Source organism: Ammospiza nelsoni, chromosome 3, assembly GCF_027579445.1.
Source record: "Ammospiza nelsoni isolate bAmmNel1 chromosome 3, bAmmNel1.pri, whole genome shotgun sequence".
Classification (NCBI taxonomy): Eukaryota; Metazoa; Chordata; class Aves; order Passeriformes; family Passerellidae; genus Ammospiza; species Ammospiza nelsoni.
This window is the reverse complement of record NC_080635.1, coordinates 45,024,785-45,044,707: the sequence shown is the minus strand read 5'-3', so window position 1 is coordinate 45,044,707 and position 19,923 is coordinate 45,024,785. Positions and strand designations below refer to the sequence as shown.

Here is a 19,923-nt window from a genome sequence, read left to right as displayed (position 1 = left end):
TAGGAAACCAGACTGGTATTTGCAACAAAATAAAGTTCTTTGTGTTCTTAAATTCACAACAGTAGAATTCTTTTTCTAGGTTTTAGTTTTTATTTCAAAAGTTGCAGCTATTTATTGTGCTTGGTTCAGTTCAACACAATGTTTTGCAAGAAGGATATTTAAATATTTTAACAGTTTTGTTGTGGTTTAATTACTTACTAAGTCTAGGGTATTGCTTTACCATTTGATAGTTTTTCAGGCATCAGTGCACATCACTCAAGGAACACACACAAGTGTCACCCTGGTTTTTTAAGATTTTCTAAGCCTTCTGATGTTGACATTATTGTAGTGAACTTTCTCACACACTTTCTGTAAATAACTCATTGTTTTGCATTCCTTTATGGAGGAGGAGAGAGTTGATGGACTGTTGGTTTGACCAGTGTCATTGGAGAGGTGTCACTGTCACCTTCCAATCCACTGTCACTTTTGTAAAACTATAAATATTGGAGTCAGAGAATAAAACTTCCCTTTTTTCCTTCACCTTGAGAACGGTGGTGTGCTTGTGTTCTCTCGTGTCCTATAGCGACATACAAGATGTGTGCACACAAGCACTTACCCACCCCCCTGTCCTCCAGAGCTGCAATTCAGATTTGCTTCCCTGGTTGTAGACAAAGTAGAAATCAGAAAGTGCTTTGTTCTTTCAATTTGAAAGTCTTTAATTTCATATTGACAATTTACACTAATACTCGTTTAAGCAAGATAGGGTTCTAAATTAATGTTAAATTAATGTGAGGGTTTAAAGTATTACATATATGGGAGATTCCAGAAACTACCTGTTTGTAGAAGTAGCATGCTTTCTTTAACATACAGTGAATGCATATAGTTTAATCAATTTAATGTAAAAGTTTTGGGTTTAATCCAGTCACTAACACTGTACCACAGTAACACTATAGAATTGTCAAGATATACTTTGTATGCTTCTTATGTGTGTTTAGTAAGTGTATTATAATCTTAATGGGAGCTTTGTATTGTATAGTTAGTTTACCTTTAAAATATTTTAAATGTTTTTAACACTTTCTAAATTCTCCAGTGTTTCTGTGCCAAGAAAAGATGTCCGGGAAATCAGTGAAACTTCACCAAAGCCTGACGCTTTGTTAAAACAAGGTAAAAATAACTTCCTGTGAGAAACACTTGTGTGTATTTGCTTAGTTACATTAATCACTAAATCTATGGCAGATTGATTCATGTCTTAAAGATCCTAAAATATAGGATCTTTTGTTATAGAGTAATGTATTGAAGGAGAATGCTTATGGAAAGTTGGAGGAACTTTTTTCAAACAAATAAAACCTTACTAAATAAAACCCCCTAAAACAACACCCCGCTTGCTCTGCACTGGCTTTAAGTGTAGACATGCCAAACATGCACACATTGGCTCTATACAGTGTATTTTTCCTTTTGCTTTAGAACTTTATAGAATTATTTTCACAGTAATGCCCCTAATAGTTGTAAGTTGCCTTTATGAGCTTTGAAAATCTGGAATTGTGGGTGCATTTGAAAGTTTAAGCTTGTGTGATGAAACTCTTAGAGTTAGCTTGTGATTATTTCTTCCTTCTTGCCCTCCTTTTTTGATACATATAAACTGCAGTGTAAACCTCTTGGATGGGGGTTTCCTCAGTTAAATTTTCATATATGCCCTGTGCAGAAGATCCTTATTTGTGCCTGTAGACACTAATAAGGTAAAAATACTGGTAATATCTCTGAGTGCCTTGATGTACAGAGAACACTAGGCCAGTTTGACTGGATAAGACAAATAAGGATGGACAGCATGGAATGGTTGTTGAGGATCTTTGAATGTGGAGAGGAATTGTTAGTTAGCAGTCTTTCCTTCTCCTCTTGCCTGTCACCCCTCATTACTGTTTTTTTAATTGAAATATTTGTGCAAACTTGATACTTCCTGCAGTGCTAACAAAGGCTGGTTCTTTTACAGCTTTTGACCAAGCACTTGAGTTCCGTAAAACCAGAACTGTTCCTAGTAACTGGAAAACAGAATTGAAAGAAGACAGCTCCAGCAGTGAAGCTGAAGAAGAGGAAGAAGATGAAAAAGAAAAAGAGGATAACAGCAGTGAGGAAGAGGCAAGTGAAGTTAGCAAAGGGCATAGTTACACAGCTGATAAAAATTAGCAGGAACATACATATTTAAGCAGGCCTTTTTAACATTAGGGGACATATAACATGTTAACATAGGCAGCACTGTTAACATAGGCATTATTGAGTAACTGGCTCTTTCCCTGATCTGCTGAGGAACTGCTCCACTCCATGCTACCTCTCTGGCTACCCTATGTAATGAAGCAGAACTTTCAATCAAGGCATTAGCCCCCATGCACTCCACTTCCACCTTTCTTCTCTTTTTTTTCCTGCAATATGGAGTCACCACCTCATGCTTGGTTTTCTGTTCATCTGTTCTTTCCCCCCAGCCTTCTGTCCAGAAAAAAAAAATCAAGACCAGGAAAGAATTTCATTTCACAGCTGGCTGAGAGGCTGAAAGAGAGGCTTTTGAACCTTTTACTTCTCTGTACCTTCCTGTGGTACTCTAAATCTGTATCTGCCATAATCACTTTTTTCTCTCACTAGGGTTTGAGAGCTGTTCTCTTAATTTTCAAGCAAGTACCAGTAGTGCAGCAGACTTAATTTCCTATTAGTAGGGGAATTGTGAAGGAGAAACTGAACTGGTTTGGGTCTTAAATGGTTGTTAGGGTCCTTCCCTCAGTCCATCCTCTGTGGATACTGTGGCTCTGGCATACCAGAAAATAGTATATCATCTTCTAGTCATTCATTTCTTTAAAATATATTGGAAGACTGCAAAAGTGTGAAGTTATGACTTTGCCACCTCTCCATGCTTATAATTTCTTTTTGCCTCCTCTTTAAGCACTCAGAAGATTATCCAGCTCTGATCAAAAGTTTGCAAGGGGCAGACAGTGCTCTGCTTAGTATTTTGAGAAGCAAGGAATAGTTCCTTGGGCTCAATACAATTTCTGGACTTTGTCAGCATGTCCAGCTATGAACATGATGCATGTAGATAGGTTTGTATCTATGCAGAATGATACATCATCTTTATGTAGTGATCATTCCTGCACTACTTTTAGGTGAAAAATACAGAGCCTTTAGCTACAGCATTTGTAAACACTTGACCTTGTACTCTTTCAACACCTTCTCCTGAGCTCCTCTTAGTTGCATGTTTGTTTGTTTGAGCTAATCTTTCCATGTGCTAGACATATAGCTTTCATCTCAGACAAATATTTTAGAATCTACTGTATCACTCACCTCTTGTGATAATATCTTTTCCAGTAAACAGTGATTTCAGCCATTTGTTGAACTAGGAAGTTTCTAAAACAGGCAAATTATTTGTTTTTTGTTTTTTTTTTACTTCTCCTTTTTCTTCTTAGCTCTCCTTGGTGGTCAGTGGCATGTGTGTCTCCTCTCCACCCATATTTGAGCAGTTTCTGCAACTTCTTCTCTTGTTTTTGTTATTTTGTCCCTGTATCCTCCTGGTTGTCAAGCAGCATCTCTTCCCAAACAGGACCTGTGGGCCTGCTCTTGGGACTTTAGCCACCTGCAGGTTGTTTTACTGCTTCCCAGGACATGATGGCTTCCCCCAGGCCATCCTTGTGGTCCTACTACCTGTAAAGCAGAACAAAACAGAAAACCCAAGCTCTTAAAGATGTCACCACGGACTTCAAAAATAGATATGTCTGTGCCATATACATGTTCACTCCATTCTGTATATACATACATAGATGCTCTTCTATATCTCATATCTATCTATATACATGCTTCCATCCTATATAGATAGGAGTTGACATGCAAATCCTCTGTACTTATCTTCTGAGAAAAGTAGTTGCCTTGTTGGGTTTTTTTCCCCCTAATGGAAGAGACTGGAAGATGGCCTTCCTTTGCTTTCCAAAATCTGACGGTAGGTAAAAGAGACGTCAAAGACCTCTCTCCCATTGCTGTACTATAGTACTGTGTGTGTCGCAAAAAACTTGTTGTTGTTTTCCTGGATTTTATTATCCTGTGTAGAAGCCACTTTGTTTTGACTTGTAGCATAGACAAATACATTAGGGACTGCAGAGTGACCAGCTAGCACTCTGGTTGTGTAACTTGAAAATAAGCAAATAGGACAGTGTGATATGCCTGCTTCAAAGCATTATCTAGGAAACCTTGTTGTCTGAGTGGATTGAGAGATTATTAACAGATACTATTTGTAAAGTATAATACATACTGACTCTGTAGAGATTCTGAGAAAGTGTAAATGCTTTTCAGAGGCATGCAGGGTCCTAGGCTTTCCATGTTAGCACACTTCTGTAGAAAGTTACTTTGTTCTCTACTGGAAAAATAATTAAGGAGTGTTCCTTGACTTGCCATTCTGGCACCTCTGTGAATTATCACATTAGAGATGTAGGATAGAGAAGGGTACCTTCAGGCATTGGATTGTATAGTAGGAAAGGAGTGTTTTATTCAGCCTCTTCATCACCTTTACCTTATTTCGCCCTGTATTTAAAAAGAAAACATTCCTTCCTCAAAATATTGTTGGGTTTCCTGAAGGTTTTGTTCAGTGACGCCTGTCACCCCTCCCCTAAATGTTCTGTGAGACTAATGTGTTATGGCAAGTTTTTTCTTACTGATGAGGAACATGAGAAACCCAAGTAGCTGCTCATGATCTGTTTTTCATGATCCAGCAAATGCTTGTAAAAGTCTGTTCCAAGTACCTGCTGTGGGAGTTGGAAAAAAAAAGAATTAAAAGAATTATGCAGTTTTGGAGTTTTATTCCACAAGTAATTTGTTTTCCATGGCCTGTGGAATATGAATGTTCTTAACTAGGCTTTTATCTGAACTACATGCAGAGCTGCAGCACCACCTTGTACCTGTCAGAGAAGAATTGGGCTAGATGTGCCAATCTGTGGTGCCCCTGCCCTGTGAAAAGGCTCTCTAGTATATTGGTTACAGTTCTTTACCCAGCCCATCAAAGCTGCCTGCTCTGAGCTCTGCTGGTACACTGGATGTCAAATGCCCATCATGTAACGCCCCTTGCAGAGACTTGCCTCTTGCATTGCCCTTGCAAGACTGGAGTATTTTCATTGCATTTCTGTTGGTAATTATACCTGAAGGGTAGCTGTTGCAGCATATTGTGAATGCTGGTTTTTAATTTTTTTGCCTGTTTGCTCTGATGTCATCCAAGTGCGTTTAATGGGTAAGAGGAAGTGCAGAATAAGAAAAAACCCTACTCCTTGATAATAGTTACAGCCTTTCCTGACCTTATTTTCAGCTGTACATCTCTATATTAAATAGATTCAGTAGATGTTGGAGGGCTTGAGGTTTGTTTTTGTTTGTGTGTGTTTGTTTTTCCCAGTTCTGTTTAGTAATGATACTCTGTTTCAGTTGTTTTTTTCAACTGTCTTAGTGTGACTTCAAAGACAGTATGTTTTTTCCCCTTGCTTCAGGGTAGGTGAAGCTTTAAGATTTAGCGCAAGGGAGACTGTTGAAGAATGGAAATTCTAAACATGGAATGCAAATACACCAAAGAAAAATAATATACTTTAGATTACCGAATAACTAGTTATTTTTGGAAACTCTACGGGTAGTATGAAACATTAATCAACTCATATTTGGTGTATTGTTTTGCAGTAGCTCAGTCATCAGAATTTGAAATATTAATATCTTATTGCTACTAGTTGTGACAAGCCCCATTTCCAAAGAAATTATGAGGTGTTAGAAAGTAAGCCATAGTGCTTTGTTATGAAACTGCACTGTTTATTAATCTAAGTAAATCTAATACAAAGGTTTATTAGTGCAATGAACTGAACTTCCAAAATATCCATTGTTATTTCAGTTCTGGGATTGATCCTGCTCAGCACGCGCCCAGCTGGTGCCCCATGGCAGTTCGCATGCAGTGCCATTGGCTGCGGTTTGCCAGTGCAGTGGATTAGAACTCCTAAGAAAGTGCAAGCACCATTTGCTCTTTGACTTCACCTCTGAAAGTGACGTAGTCTGTCCAGGAACCAAGGAGTCACTTAACTGCAGTAGAAATAGAGCTGACATTTCTGATAGAATCTCTTGATCATTACTAGCGCTGTCTCCCAGACTTTCTGCATAAATGGACGAAATTGAGAACACCTCTTGATCTATGGTGTCACTTACGATACTTCAGTGATCAGTCAGAAATCCAATCTTGATGTATGTTTACAGTCAATGTTTTATGTATTTTGAAACACTGTAGTTTATAAAACTTGGTTTCATGTGGCATAGCGCTGAGAGCATGTATCTCTCTGTGCCATATCCTGTTGCTGACTACAGTAAAACAAACTTAAACATTTAAACCGAAGTTATCACTGCCTTATGTTTCTTAATGAAGAAGTGTAACTCAGAATGGTGACAGTTTTCTTTCATGCATTGCTTTAAACAGGAGGAAATAGAGCCGTTTCCTGAAGAACGTGAGAACTTTCTTCAGCAATTGTACAAGTTCATGGAAGACAGAGGTAGGCATTTTAATGAGCAGTACTTTAAAAAATCGAGCCTGTAAACTAGTAGTGCTTTGCAGTACAGTTTTGGAAACAGGGAAACTATGCTTATGCCTTCTGTCTTCCCTTCTATTTGGAAGATGAGTCTGTCACTTGACTCATCTCCTAAAATGCAGTCCCAGATTTCTGCTTTCAGAAATAAATGGATATATATAAATATCTATCCTATTATGTTTTGCATATATTGTACTGTGTTTGCTATAGTGTACTTATAGTGTGTATAATCAAACATTCAATACTTTCAATCATAATAATTTATATTCTCAGTTTAATAAATTTAAAATACTGACACATACATCTTTTAGGTCATGGAAAAATACATTTCCTTTGTGCTAATTTTCTTTTGTGAATCCTGCTAACTTAAGTGCATGAACATTATCCATAGACTGAGATGTTTTTGAAAGCCAGTATCAGTCATCATGTTAAATCTTTACCAGGTTTTTATATATTACAAGAAAAGGCAGGAGTGAGGGTATCTGTATTTAAATTACTATTATAACTGGTTAAATTAGCATCTTCTTATTGCCATATGAGTTAAACTGTTCACAAGAGATGACAATGTGGTAGCTACTACTAGTACAGTAGCATAGGAAGTTTCAGCTCTTGAAGCATTATGGGTTTGCTCCTGTTGAGAGTTGGTTTGGGTTTTTTTAAATCAGTGAAAGGACTATTGCAGTTTCAGGTGTAATTGTTTCAGTGGATGAAATAAAAATACGTACAGTATAGTTAGCAAGAAAATTTGCATCATTTCTGCATGTTCAGTAATGTATGGAAGAATGTATATATATGCATTAAATAACATTATATATATGCATTAAATAACAGAACCCATTTTCCCTCTAGTTCAGTAAGACTGTAGAGTTTAAGTTTAATGAAAAGAAAGTACCAGATGCAGGAGATGGAGTTTAAAATATTGTATTTAATAATAGTGCATATGATGTGAATTTCATGTTATTCTGAAAAAAATATTTCAAAACACCCTAACAACTGTTTTTGTTACCCAGGGACTCCCATTAACAAACGACCTGTATTAGGATATAGAAATTTGAATCTCTTCAAATTATTCAGACTTGTACACAAGCTTGGAGGATTTGATAACGTGAGTATTAGTATGATGAGTACTCCAGAGCCATAAAACCTGAGGATGCTCTTTATTATTGTGAAATAATTTATTACTCTGTGAAGTACTGATAAATAGCACAGGACCATTAGATGTATAAGTTTTCTACTATGACTGCATAAGACACCGTGTAGCTCTAAAAGCCATGTTTTAACATGAACCAGAACTAGTTAGAAGCTAAACAAATTATACATCTACTCAACATGTTTAATTATTGCTGCAAAAAAAATCAGCCAGCACATGTGTTTTTGTAATACTTCAAGAAACATTTGTCTGATAAAGTTGTTACCTCCATGTGAAAGGAGTCACTGCTCAGTAAAATCTCAAAGACAACCAATTTAGTGGCCTGATGTGAGGCCCTTCATTTTTATTTATTTTGGGCAGTGTAAAGAAGAATTTGAGACTGGTCTTGGGAGGAGTAATTGAAATACATTGATTTCATGGCCAAGCAGATTCTGTTTGTGCTTTGAACTGCTTCCCATGAATGTAGCCTGCCAGCTTAGGAGGTCTGTTTGTGCAGTGATGCCTTTCTGACAGGCAGGACAGGATGTGGTACTGGGTGTTGCAGTACATCTGCTTTACCTTCACAGATGGTTAGAAATGGGCACGTCACGGGTCTTTGTCACCAAAGGGCATGCTAAGGACATAATGACAGACTGGTAGGCACTGTGGCTGGTGCAGTACTACCAGGGCTGAGTACTGCTAATGCTTTGACTTCTTTTTTTCTTTCAAATTTAATTAAAATTCTAGCTCTGATGCTTAAGAATTACTTTAAATATAAAATAAAAAGAAAAGATGATGTACTGATTTTTCTGATAGCTATATTTTCTTTCCTCTGTTTTATTGCCACCTGGAGAGGAAAGCCTGCTGTGGCTTGTTGCATTGCAGAAATGCTAAATTGCTTAAAGTGATTACATTAGACAGCAGTTTGCATTACAGTGAAATACTGTGTGTGTGATAAATAGTAATTTTATAGATCAGAGTAAATTACTTACATTTATTTTCTGAAGCTGTAAACTTTATCAATTTAGTTTTTTTGTCAGTGAATTAATTCAAAAACAATGACTTCATTGTCTTTAACAGATTGAAAGTGGAGCAGTGTGGAAGCAAGTTTATCAAGATCTTGGAATCCCTGTATTAAATTCAGCTGCAGGATATAATGTTAAATGTGCATACAGAAAGTAAGTGACAAAGCCATGTAGTTTATGCTAAAACTACAATGAACTGAAGTGATGCTGTGTTAGGAGTAATATACATAAAATCCATAACTCTTTGTTTATAATGCAGTTTTAAGGCTTTAAACCTCCTGCCCATGTTTAGCTTCTCTAGGTTGGATTTTCCTTCTTTAGTCAAACTTGCTTATCACAAACAATTTTTTTTTTTTAGATATCTTTATGGTTTTGAAGAATATTGTACATCAGCTAACATTGAATTTCAAATGGCATTGCCAGAAAAAGTGACAAACAAGCCTTGTAAAGACTGTGAAAAAGAAAAAGAATTGAAGATGCGTGAAGATCCAGAGCAGGATGCAAAAGAGATAAAAGTGGACAAGGACGAGCGCAAGCAGGAAGAAGCAGCAGTAGTACAACCAGAAGAAAAAAAGTCAGCTGAGAATGATAATGAAAGTAAAGAAAATGATAAGCCCTCTGTTCTGGTAATATATTTTAAAGTTCATCTTGTATCTTGTTTATAAAGTCTGTTGGTGTGTTAATAACCATGAATTAATATAAAGATGGAAATTTCTATGATGGATTTAAAATAAGACAAAAGCTCACTGTAAACCTAATTCAGAACAAGACCTTTGAGCTGTATTTACCCTAGGTGCCTGTTTTTGGGGGTCATGATGTCAAAATGTCCGACTTGTTAGAAAACAGGTCCAACATTTCATTTATTTGAGGGCTTCCTGGGTGAAATGGAGACTAATTAGCATCCAGCTTTATCTTTATCTGGGTAATGCATGCTCACAGCTAACTATATTGCTGATATTTTCATCATCCATTTAACTATGTAAATACTCATAATAATACTCATAAATACTGCTGTTACTTTGGTGTTCCAATGAAACCAGTGAAGCTCTACAAAGACCTGGGCCATATTATGTACACATGGTCTAATATAGTTTAGTGGTTCAGAGAACCAAATGTTTATACCTTTTCACAATCCACTGTTGACTCAGTGGCTTTAGCAGAGGAAGTTCAGGGCCATAAACTGATGTGCTGCACTGTACAGGCCTTGGAGTTTGCTGTGGAAGCAGTGTGGCTCCTCAAGTCAGTGTGCAACACAGCTGTAATGTGGGCTGGTATTCTCTGGGAGCAATCTCACACAGACCAGTACTAGTATTTCTGCATCCCAAATGGAAACATGCTTTGTGAAGTGTTTGTCTTTGGGATTGCTTTGCAGTCCAGGTCCAAGAGCTGGATGCCAATATCATTGTGATAAAACAAGCTAGGACCCTGGCTGCAGCTTTAAACTGTTAGGATTAGCTTAACACTTTCAAAAGGAAAAGCAGCAGAGATGCTGTAATTTTAGGACAAGCCCCACACCGTAGCATTGTCTTGCTCTTACGACTTGGGTGTGTTTTGTCTGCCTTTTCTTAAATCCTTTGTTTTCACCTTGTGAGTTGACTAAAGGTTTTGTTGTCCTAGGGAAACAAAAAAAATTTGCCAGATTCTGTGTTTACTCAGCCTGATCAAGAAAAGGACTTAAATGTAATCAAAACTGAAGATGAAATCAAATTGGAGGATAAAGAAGAGGAGAAGATCAAAGAAATGGAAAATTCTACAGTAAATGCAGATGCTGAAGAAAAAGAAAAATCAGGGTAAGTTATGCTGTTTCTAATCAAATGAGACATAGGCATTTTTTTAATTTTAGTCTTGTAATTTGAACTTCGAATCAGACATGCCTTTGTTAATTAGACTTGTGTCTTCCAGAGACCAATGTGTTCATAACTTTGTTGTGGTTAGGCCGTTGAAGTTCATTGATCTGTTTTTAAAGGAAAAGGCACCCTAAGCTTTATAGGTTCCAGGACTAAATGTAAGCTGAGTGAGAGCAGAATATACAAAGCATAGGTCACTATCTGATTTAATACAAAAATATTGCAGTCATTGCCAGGAGTATTTTCATACTTGATTTTGGTACAAGTATAAGGCAAACTTGTGGTTTGCCACAAGCTTTTGCTTCTGGACAGGGGTGTGTAACGTGGGAAAAGATGGAAGTACCTTGCATTGCTCAGTTAACAGCCTTGCTGTTGAATAGGCCTGGTACTGGCAGGAGTCTCTTGTGCAGACCTTCAGACAGGTGTTTTGAAAGTAGGAGATGGAAATAATAGGGATGCTCAGGGCCATCTAATCAGTGAGTCTGTGTGAATCATTTATCATTTGGTTCATGGAATGGGCAGGTTTTCCTGTTTCAGTGCAGGAAAATCTCACAAGTGTTTTTCAGCAGCCACACAAAAAAGTTACAACCAGAACATAGTCCTCATTAATCCCCAGTGTGTTAACAATTCGTATTCTTACAATTAAAACTCTCATACATTATGATTTCTGGTATTAAGAACACAACAATTCCCCTTAGAGGTCACATAGATCGCTTTTAATACAGTATTTGTCTTCAGTAAAACCCAGTAACAGATGCTTAAGGGAGAAGCTGTTACAAGAGGGAAAGCAGATAATGACACTTCCTTATACTTTCACAGCAATCTGTTTATCAGGGATGTGTTGGGTTTTGTTGGGTTTTTTGTAGTTAATACCATCTGTTGCCTGACCAGTAATTCCTTTGTTCTTTCCAGCAATTTTGTTGATTAGTAGATCAGCTGTCTTGTCTTGATCTTCTGTGTAAATATTATTAGCTCTTAATGCTTCTTCTGGCCCATTAAAAATTGTGGCCAGAATGTCGTGGTTTAGTATATTAATTTCTGATTTATTGGTAGTAGTTATTTTATTTTAGATTTTGACTTTTTTAGTGGATTCTGGAATGATCCTTTTGTAAAAACTTTTTATCCTCCTGAATATTTTCAGTGAGATTTCATTGACAATTTCTGTAACTCAGAAATGCAGAATACAGAAAAACCAAGTTTACCTGAATTCAGTTGAAGAGCCTTTTCTTTATGGATGTGATTTTGTTTGTGTCCTATGTAAACTTTTCTTTTTTAAAATACTAATTGCTGGACTTTGTTGCATTTGCTATTTTTAATGTGAACTAGATGAGTTGTACTTTAACAGGTTTGCAAGATTTTCAGGATTATTAAAGACTGATTTTACAATGCTGCTTTCAAAATATGGAGCTAAATAGATGGAAAACTTTGCAATGCTCAGAGAATAGCAGTTTTTAAAGTTCTCTAAATTCTGTATTTGTATGTGTGTATGTTTGTGGTGTTACTTTATGTTTATTTATATACCTGAAAAGTATGGTGGTTTCATGCTTACCATGCTGGAGCAGTAAATGGTACATGAAAAGTTAAAAGCTGCATATGCTTGTCAGTAATCCTTTATTTTAATTTTTGTAAGTTGGGGTGTTTTTAAACCCAGTTCATGTCAATTTGCATTATTTATTTTATCAAAAATGTTATTAGTCTTCCTGGTTTTTTATTTATGAAAACAACAAAAATCTGTAGAGAATTTCCTTTCAAGTTTTCCCAATTCACCTGATAGCAATTGAGTGAATTCTTTTCCCTCTGCTCCTCCTTACTCATCGGACTGGAAAAGTCTTCCAACTAGTATTTTTGCTATTATGACTCATGGAAGATTGTAATGAGTTGCTTAGAATGGAAAGAATAACTCTAAAAAGAGGTGTAGGTGGTGATGTGGTCATTGCTGGGAGGTATGCTGTGTTTGAAGGGATAATTTAAATTACAATAGTTGAACACTTATAGCAGGTAATTGTAAGTATTTATAAGCAGTGTTATTGTAGTAGCACTGTTAGCATGATTACTTTTCCCTTCTACCCTCTCAGATAGATAGGGAGTACAAAATGCACTTGTATCAGCTTTAAAGAGTTTTTAAAAATGTCACTGTCATCCTAAGTGCTAACATAAAGGCTTAAAGGAAATTTATGGGGCATCGTATTAAATGTTATACTTCCCTATACCCGACTTCATGGATTAGAAGTGGCAGAACTTATACAAAGGTGGAAATACTGTGGTTGGAGTTGTTTGTTGAACTGAAATGCAAAATGAAAGCAGGCATTTTTAGGTAGAAAACTAATCACACACACCAGTACCTGAAATGTAATCAAAATAGATCAGTGTGAAATTCAGACTGAGCTTTTGTTATTTGGTGTATTTAAAATGCCTTCCTATAATTTTTTTTAAGTTATGGACCATTTGTCCTTCACAGTCCTAACAAAATAGCTAAACAAATTAAATCTAATGTTATATTAGGCAAACTTTTAGAGTTTTCTCTTTGTGTTTATATCTGTAGGACTTTGGACATGTTCATGTAGCTTGTCTATAGACACAAGGAACCATGAGGATAGAAAAACTTCTGGGTTTCTTCTTGCTGACTTTCTTATGGGAGGACTGGATGTAATTCCCAGCTTCCAAATCTCAGGAAATACTGCTGGAAGCCAGGCTTGTTTATTTTCTCCAAGTTTTGTTTCTCAGTGCAATCCCATGCATCTCAAATTTGAGATTGCTACCACTTGAATTGTATGATTCCACCTACACAGACTTTAACAATATGATGAAGAGGAAGAAAGGCTGAACTTTCTCTTCCTGTCTTCCCCAGAGTGCCAGTTTCTTGTGTATCTGTGAGCACTGAGAGTAGAGATTCAAAGGGCACTTTGCCCTTTATTCTGTACATGTTTCTCTAGTTCGCTTTTTTTCTATGTTTTCTTTTTTCCTGTGACTAGTGGAAGATACCTGTGCTCAATACAGGTTGTACAACTTGTGATCATTAAAACAAGTTTTAAAAAAAGCCAGTAATGTGTCTGTCCCAGAGGGTCCTTTACAAAACTGATTTTGTAAATCATCCTTTTACATAGCATGCAAAAAATAGTTATACTTGGCCAATGAATAAAGAAGAAATTTCAAAATCCTTCTTCTTCAGAAGTTCCTACAAACTTGATGTTGTGGAAATCAAATGTAGCATTGCATGGTTGGTGTGCTGTTTCCTTTGTAGCATCCAATAATATCAACTGTTTTAACTTGTTGAACACTTGAGTCAAAGTCAGCAAATGGGGAACAGAACTGTTTTTCTACACAATGAACAGTGTAGACAATTGAATATGTTCCAAAGAGATGGAGGTCAGGAGCCTAGTGGAGATTTTAGAAAGTATGGGTTTTTTAGTACAGGCTAATAAAATGACAGGTAAATCTTTAAAAATTTCATAGTAGGTGCAGTTTGGAAATGAAAGTGTAGGTTAATTGCTATGCAACCAATATTAGTAAGATTTTTTCCCCCCCAGATAGTTAATTCTATGTTCGTTTTGGAGTTTTTATTGAGAATTTTTTTTTTTTTTGTTGGTTTTGTGTTTTATTTTGGTTTTAACACTTTGCTCTGAGGCACTTGGAACAGACCACTATCAAGAACTTAATACTGAAATGAGTGTTTAAATGCTGAGAATCTCGGTAATCTTTGCTTCTCAACAAAAATTGGCAGCAGACATATATATGGGTAATCTTCAGATTTTTGAGGTGCCTGGGCAAAATTCTTTTAGGAATCCCAATTCCAGTACATAGACATAGCAAGAGCTTTTGTTCTTGTATTTTTCTTGTGGCTGAGGTTCTGCCTTAACACCTGGAAGGGCTGCCATCTCTGGATCTTGCCTTGTTCTTGCTCATCAGACTCATTTTCACAAGCCCTTCTTTGGCCTTAGAAACTTCTTGAATTTATTTGTTTCTTGCTCTTGAAAATGGTTTAATTTTTTTTTATTTTCTCCAAGGAATGCACGAACAAATGTCCTTAAGGAATTTAAGAAACCTAAACACTTCTGGTTGTCTGATACTGATGGACTGATGGTTTAGGTCTTTATGGTGTGGTTTTCTGGTAGCTGGTACTATCATGTTTTGACAATATCATAAGGTGAAAATGCTAAACATTTAGTCTTTGGTTTAATTCTGTTTAAGACTATCAGCCATTCATTCACGTGCAAGGGAAAAATCTTAATCTTAAAGCTGTTAACATGCATCTTTCATGCAGTAGTAACATTTTCCCTCCTGTAAGCCATAGGAGGGGACTAGGAATAAAAAAAACAGTAGTTGGAAACTAAGTCAAGATGGGCATGGTTTCATGTGAAGGATTTTACTGAGGGGTATTGCCCCTGTAGAGTAAGAGATCTACTTGCTGTGCCTGTGCTGCTACTGAAACTTTCTGTACAAGAGTTAAATTTTCTGATAACACCAGTTAGGGATTTTCTGAAAGCAGTTTACAGTGGGCTTATATAATAGTCAGAAGCTTCATTTCATGTATGGAAGAAAGACATTGTTAGAGACAATGTTTTCTTCAGGTCCTTATCTCTTGAAATGACACATCATTGTGGTGGTGGATCTGAAATGGTAGCAAGAAGGTTAGAATCTTTTGGAGTGTAGAATATTTGATATAAAAGGCATATCTCTTAGCTTGTGAAGAGTTGAGAACTATATATTGAGATAGCTTTCTCCAGTTTAATTCGAATTTATGTGGAATTGATTAGCTTGGGAGAATGGAGAACAATGTGCCATGTTCAGTGCTTGTGTAGTGTAAATGTATGCTCAGAATTTTAAACTGTTGGTGTGTATGCTAAAGGAAAATGCCTGTAAGAACTATACTTAGTAGTTTATTTATAGGAATATATTTCAGTGCTCTTATTTGTGATGTGTGTTCTTTTATGTATTTCAACTGGCTTTGTATGAGGAAAGAAGTTCATTGCATAGTCTTGTTTTCAGAAACAGTCTAATTGATTGTTTTTTCTTAATATAGAATCCAGACTGATACATACATACATGTAATGACTGCTTTTGATAAAGCAATAAGCTGCAGATGACACAATAATGAAGTGTAGAGTGGCAGTGTAAGTGTACTAGCTGTTTGTATTGAATGGAAGGGAGACGTCTGATTTGGGAAAAGTGGTTCTGCCATCATATTTTACACAGAAAATGGTCACTGTGTAGGTTATTAACCATGGTGGCTGTCACCAAGGCTTACATGTGTGGGAGAGTCTTTAAACACTCATCAGATACTGGATGCTTCCAAGGCGAATGTGAACCAGTGCTGTAAAAACAGGAGGGGCTGTACTCTTCAGTCAGACTTTGGAACCACTTTTTATCCTTTTGATGAATGTTTCAGCACGTGGCTGAGTGATGAGAAGTGATCATGTGAGGTCCTGTCACCTGTCTGGCAGCAGAGGAGCACACTGATCACAGCCAATGTGCTGCATGATTGAAGTGGACTGTACAAACTCAGGTGTGACTCAGATCAAGGCAGTGCCTTCCCCTTGCCTTGGGACAAGGGACCCCAACTGCATTTATTCCAACTTTCTGTGTGCAGACAGAAGTCCCTGAGACTTCTATTTTCAGATTTTCTTTGTAACTTCAGAGGTGCTGTGGTTCAAACCAACTGGCAGTCATGTAGCGTGCAACCACTGACTCTCTCCTCCCACCCTGGTATATCCAAAACAGAGCACTGTGCTACCAAGGAGAGAAAATCTCTATCCCAGCCAAAACCAGACTGAGAGGGTAGACAAATACTGGTGATTTTTGGAGATGTGTTATTTTGTGGAATTAAAGATGAGATTCCATTATCATGGCATGAGTAAAGGTTTCAGTGACCTCTCTGCCTTAAAACTTAAGGTCACTTGATGACCTTAAGTCACCATCACATCTGTGATTGGCAATTTGAAAAGAGACTGAACATCTTTCAGCTCTGTAGTATGAAAAGTAGAGGTTAAATTATGCTCTAGGATGAGAAAAGGGAAAAAATAAGCAGGAAACAAAAATAGAAGCTAATTCCTAATCTTGAAGTATCAATTATACTAGAGTTTATTTCTGCTGGTGATTCAATTAACTGTAATGACTTAATTAAGCCAATAATTGAAATAATCTTGCTTCCTCAAATTTTAGAATAACCCCTGAAAAAATAATCTTGCATGTGCCACCTCACCTGCTGTGTGTACCAGTTTGGTGCATCAGGGGAAGTGTACTGGAGTAGGGTTAGGTTTGCTGCAAAACAGGAATTCTAGGAGGCAGATGTAATGTTCCAAATCACACTGTTTCATAGGTTTCACCTGGGCTTTGTAACAGCTCGTGTTTAGTGCCAGAGAGTGTGGGCTGAAGGAGATTTGCCTGATGCTGCATTTTCTTGAGTGGTGTAAGAGCAGCAGTGTTTCGTTTGTTAACCACGTCCGGTTGTTAATACACTTAATCGTGGGCTTGTTGGTGTTAAATCTTTATATTGACTGAGAGTGACCTACTGTGTATGGTTTTAGCCTTTTGAGGATGTTGCCTTGTCCTTTGAAACTAATGATAAGCAATATTTGTATGCTCTAAATATTTTAATGGTTTTACTTTATTAACAAATAGTTTTGCATTTTAATTCATTAATTTCTTGCTTCTGAATGTTTATGTTCCCAGTCCTTGTGAGATGGGGTGAGGGTATTCTTTTTAGTCTGTGGTTGTAATTTGTAGTGCCTTTGAGTCCTGATAAGCTTTCTGGTAATACTTTGGATTCAGGAACAGAGTTACACTTGTATTGCTGTGTCTCCTGTACATCTGCTGTTGCCTTGTTTCACCAGCTGCTGCTGGGGTTGTTCAAATTGTTGCAGCTTTGTGGTAGATATTGCTTGGTACTGGTTTTAAGTTGACAATTACTGTCTGCTGCCAAGAGGTTTGTTTCTTTTTTCTTTTCTCTTTTTTTGCCCTTCCCCCAAATGGGATTTTGACTAAACAGCATTGAAGAAAATCCAATGATCTCACGCATACATACATGGACTAATGAAGTTATGACTGTGCATACTGGATGCCTACAATCACAATTTCCTCTTAGAAACCTCACTTTTGTGGCAGTCACAGCTTCTCCTTTGTCTGCACTGCCAGATTTGAACTATTTATGGCATTATAAGACAATATCTTCCATGCAACTGTTGGTATGTGTTCTTGGATTTTGTGTTGGGATTTTTTTGTTGCTTTTTTGTTCCAGGAGCTCTATGAGTGTGTTGGATTTTTCTGCTCCAAAATGATGAATGTTCTTTGCTTCTGTTTGGTTTCCAAAAACCTCAAGCTTATGATTGCTAACCAAGTCACTCCTTAGAACACTTTTTAATTGCAGCCATCTCTGCTGCCATTTTGCTTTTGCTTCCTGACATGCCCTCCACCTATGTTCAGCCTGCTGTTCCCATCTCCTTGACCATCCAAGTTACTCACTATGATGGTTTCACACATCTCTTCCAGAAGGAACCAATTTCTGGTATTTTCATGGAATCTTTGTAGCATGTGTTGGGACACCAAGATGGGAGAGGCTCCAAATTTGTTCAGCTTTCGAAAAGCCACTGGCACCATAATTACCAGTGTCTGGAAAACCCTGAATCTCCAGCATAGGCATACTTTACTTTGCAGACAGCATTTAAGGATTGTGCCCCTAGATCTTGGAGAGAAAAAAGTAGAAAGGCAGAATTCGGTTCACTGCAGTTTTGAAGTGTACTTAGTAATGGAAAATCAAAAGCTCTTCTTGTTCTTGGAGTGGTGGTGGCTCTGCTTCTGATCCCATTTTTTAAACTTCTGTATTATAATACTTGTTGTACTGAAATTGGCTAGTGGTTTTTGTTTAGTGCAGCAGAGAGTATAACTTAATTTAAATTATTAGTTGGTGCTTTTTGTCGTTAGCTGTGGAGTTCTATTCAGGGATTTTTCATCTGAATCTTTGGGCACCTTTTTTCCAGATTTCCTTGGGGAGTAAATTTTGCCATAAGTGAGCTTTCAAAGCTCGTTTGTTCATGTTGCATTTTTAACCCTGATGGTTTTAACTTCACTAGCAAAGTGGTTCACTGAAAGTATATAGTTCTATATCTGTCTGTCTGTCTATATATCTCCTGGAAGGCTGAGACTTTGTGTGTGTGTATATTTATACATATACATACATATACACATAAAAAATAAAATTAAAATACTGTCCTTCTAGAATTATACTGTACAGTTCATGCCATATATACCTGAATAGATATGTCTTCTGAGACTTGGTGTACTAGACAAATATGGATTTTTTTAGCCTTTGTCTCAGTGTGTATGCACATGTGTGTATATACATATATGTATTTGTATATTTAGTGTGTCTCTGCATATATATATATATATATATATGTGACAACATTCATTTCTGAAGTAATTATTTTATTAAATCAGTGTGGTTGTACTACAGTTGAATTTAGCATATTGTCCTGAATTACTTTTTGCCAGCTCATTCGGTAGTAATACTGCAGTTTTACTTCTGCAAAGGAGCATCCTTTTGCAGAGAGAAGGTAGCTTGGCTTATCTGAGTATTTTCTACTGAAAATGTTATGGAAAGGTTTAGATTATTAATACAGACTTCTCTGTTTGTAAGCTTAACTAAAATACTGGTGTGAATCAGACTTGGAGCTTATGTTCTCTCTTATCCAGATATCCAAACATACCTCTTCCATCTTTCAGGTTTTTTGATTATTGGCAGTCTGCAGTTGTTGTGAATTTAGTTAGCAACTAAGTCTGTTCTGTGTTGCACAGAGTGTGTGATTAGAATGGTACAAGGGCCAATAATGCTGCTTTATAAGTCTAATTAAGATTAGAAGGTTTTTCCCCCATTAACTTCTTTAATCTAGTCTGCCTCTTTAAGCTGATTGCAGGTAATTTTCAGATAACTGAGCAGCCTGTAGCTACCATTGACTGAAACTAGCAAGATTTGTAGGTTCTTACTGCTTCTGAAAATTGGTCCAAAATATCTAAAAATGTGTTCAAAATAAGCTTACTTCTGAAAGCAGTGAACACCTGCTTGTGTATTTATATAGTAATTAAATGCAAGTTTGACATATTTAGAATACTTTTGGTGTAATTGGCAAGGAGTGACAAGGTCATAAATTAGCACAGGTTGTTTAATTTGCTAATACAGTCACATAAGGTGCTGGGTTTTTTTTGTCCAAAATCTGGTTATGGACACAATAATTTCAAGCTGTTCAGATAGGGTTCATGTATTGTAATAAAAGAAGGGTTTTTTTGAGAAGCAAGTTTCAAGAAGCATTTGTAAAACTTGTAGGTTAAAAAAGGGAATTTAGGAAATTTTCTCTATGTTGAAAAGAATTAATTTTTAAGTG

At 36.8% G+C, this 19,923-nt stretch overlaps 1 protein-coding gene across 4 annotated transcripts in view; it reads left to right on the top strand.

Annotated features, from left to right (window-relative positions):
* Nucleotides 1-19,923, top strand: part of ARID4B (AT-rich interaction domain 4B) — an 88,161-nt gene that overhangs the window by 49,014 nt on the left and 19,224 nt on the right. For all 4 annotated transcript variants that reach the window (XM_059467423.1, XM_059467424.1, XM_059467421.1 and 1 more), the window contains exons 10-16: nucleotides 1,070-1,143; nucleotides 1,967-2,112; nucleotides 6,440-6,512; nucleotides 7,559-7,653; nucleotides 8,758-8,855; nucleotides 9,061-9,328; nucleotides 10,320-10,492. In XM_059467423.1, the coding sequence (XP_059323406.1) occupies nucleotides 1,070-1,143; nucleotides 1,967-2,112; nucleotides 6,440-6,512; nucleotides 7,559-7,653; nucleotides 8,758-8,855; nucleotides 9,061-9,328; nucleotides 10,320-10,492 (927 nt within the window). The remainder of the gene's footprint in view (nucleotides 1-1,069; nucleotides 1,144-1,966; nucleotides 2,113-6,439; nucleotides 6,513-7,558; nucleotides 7,654-8,757; nucleotides 8,856-9,060; nucleotides 9,329-10,319; nucleotides 10,493-19,923) is intronic.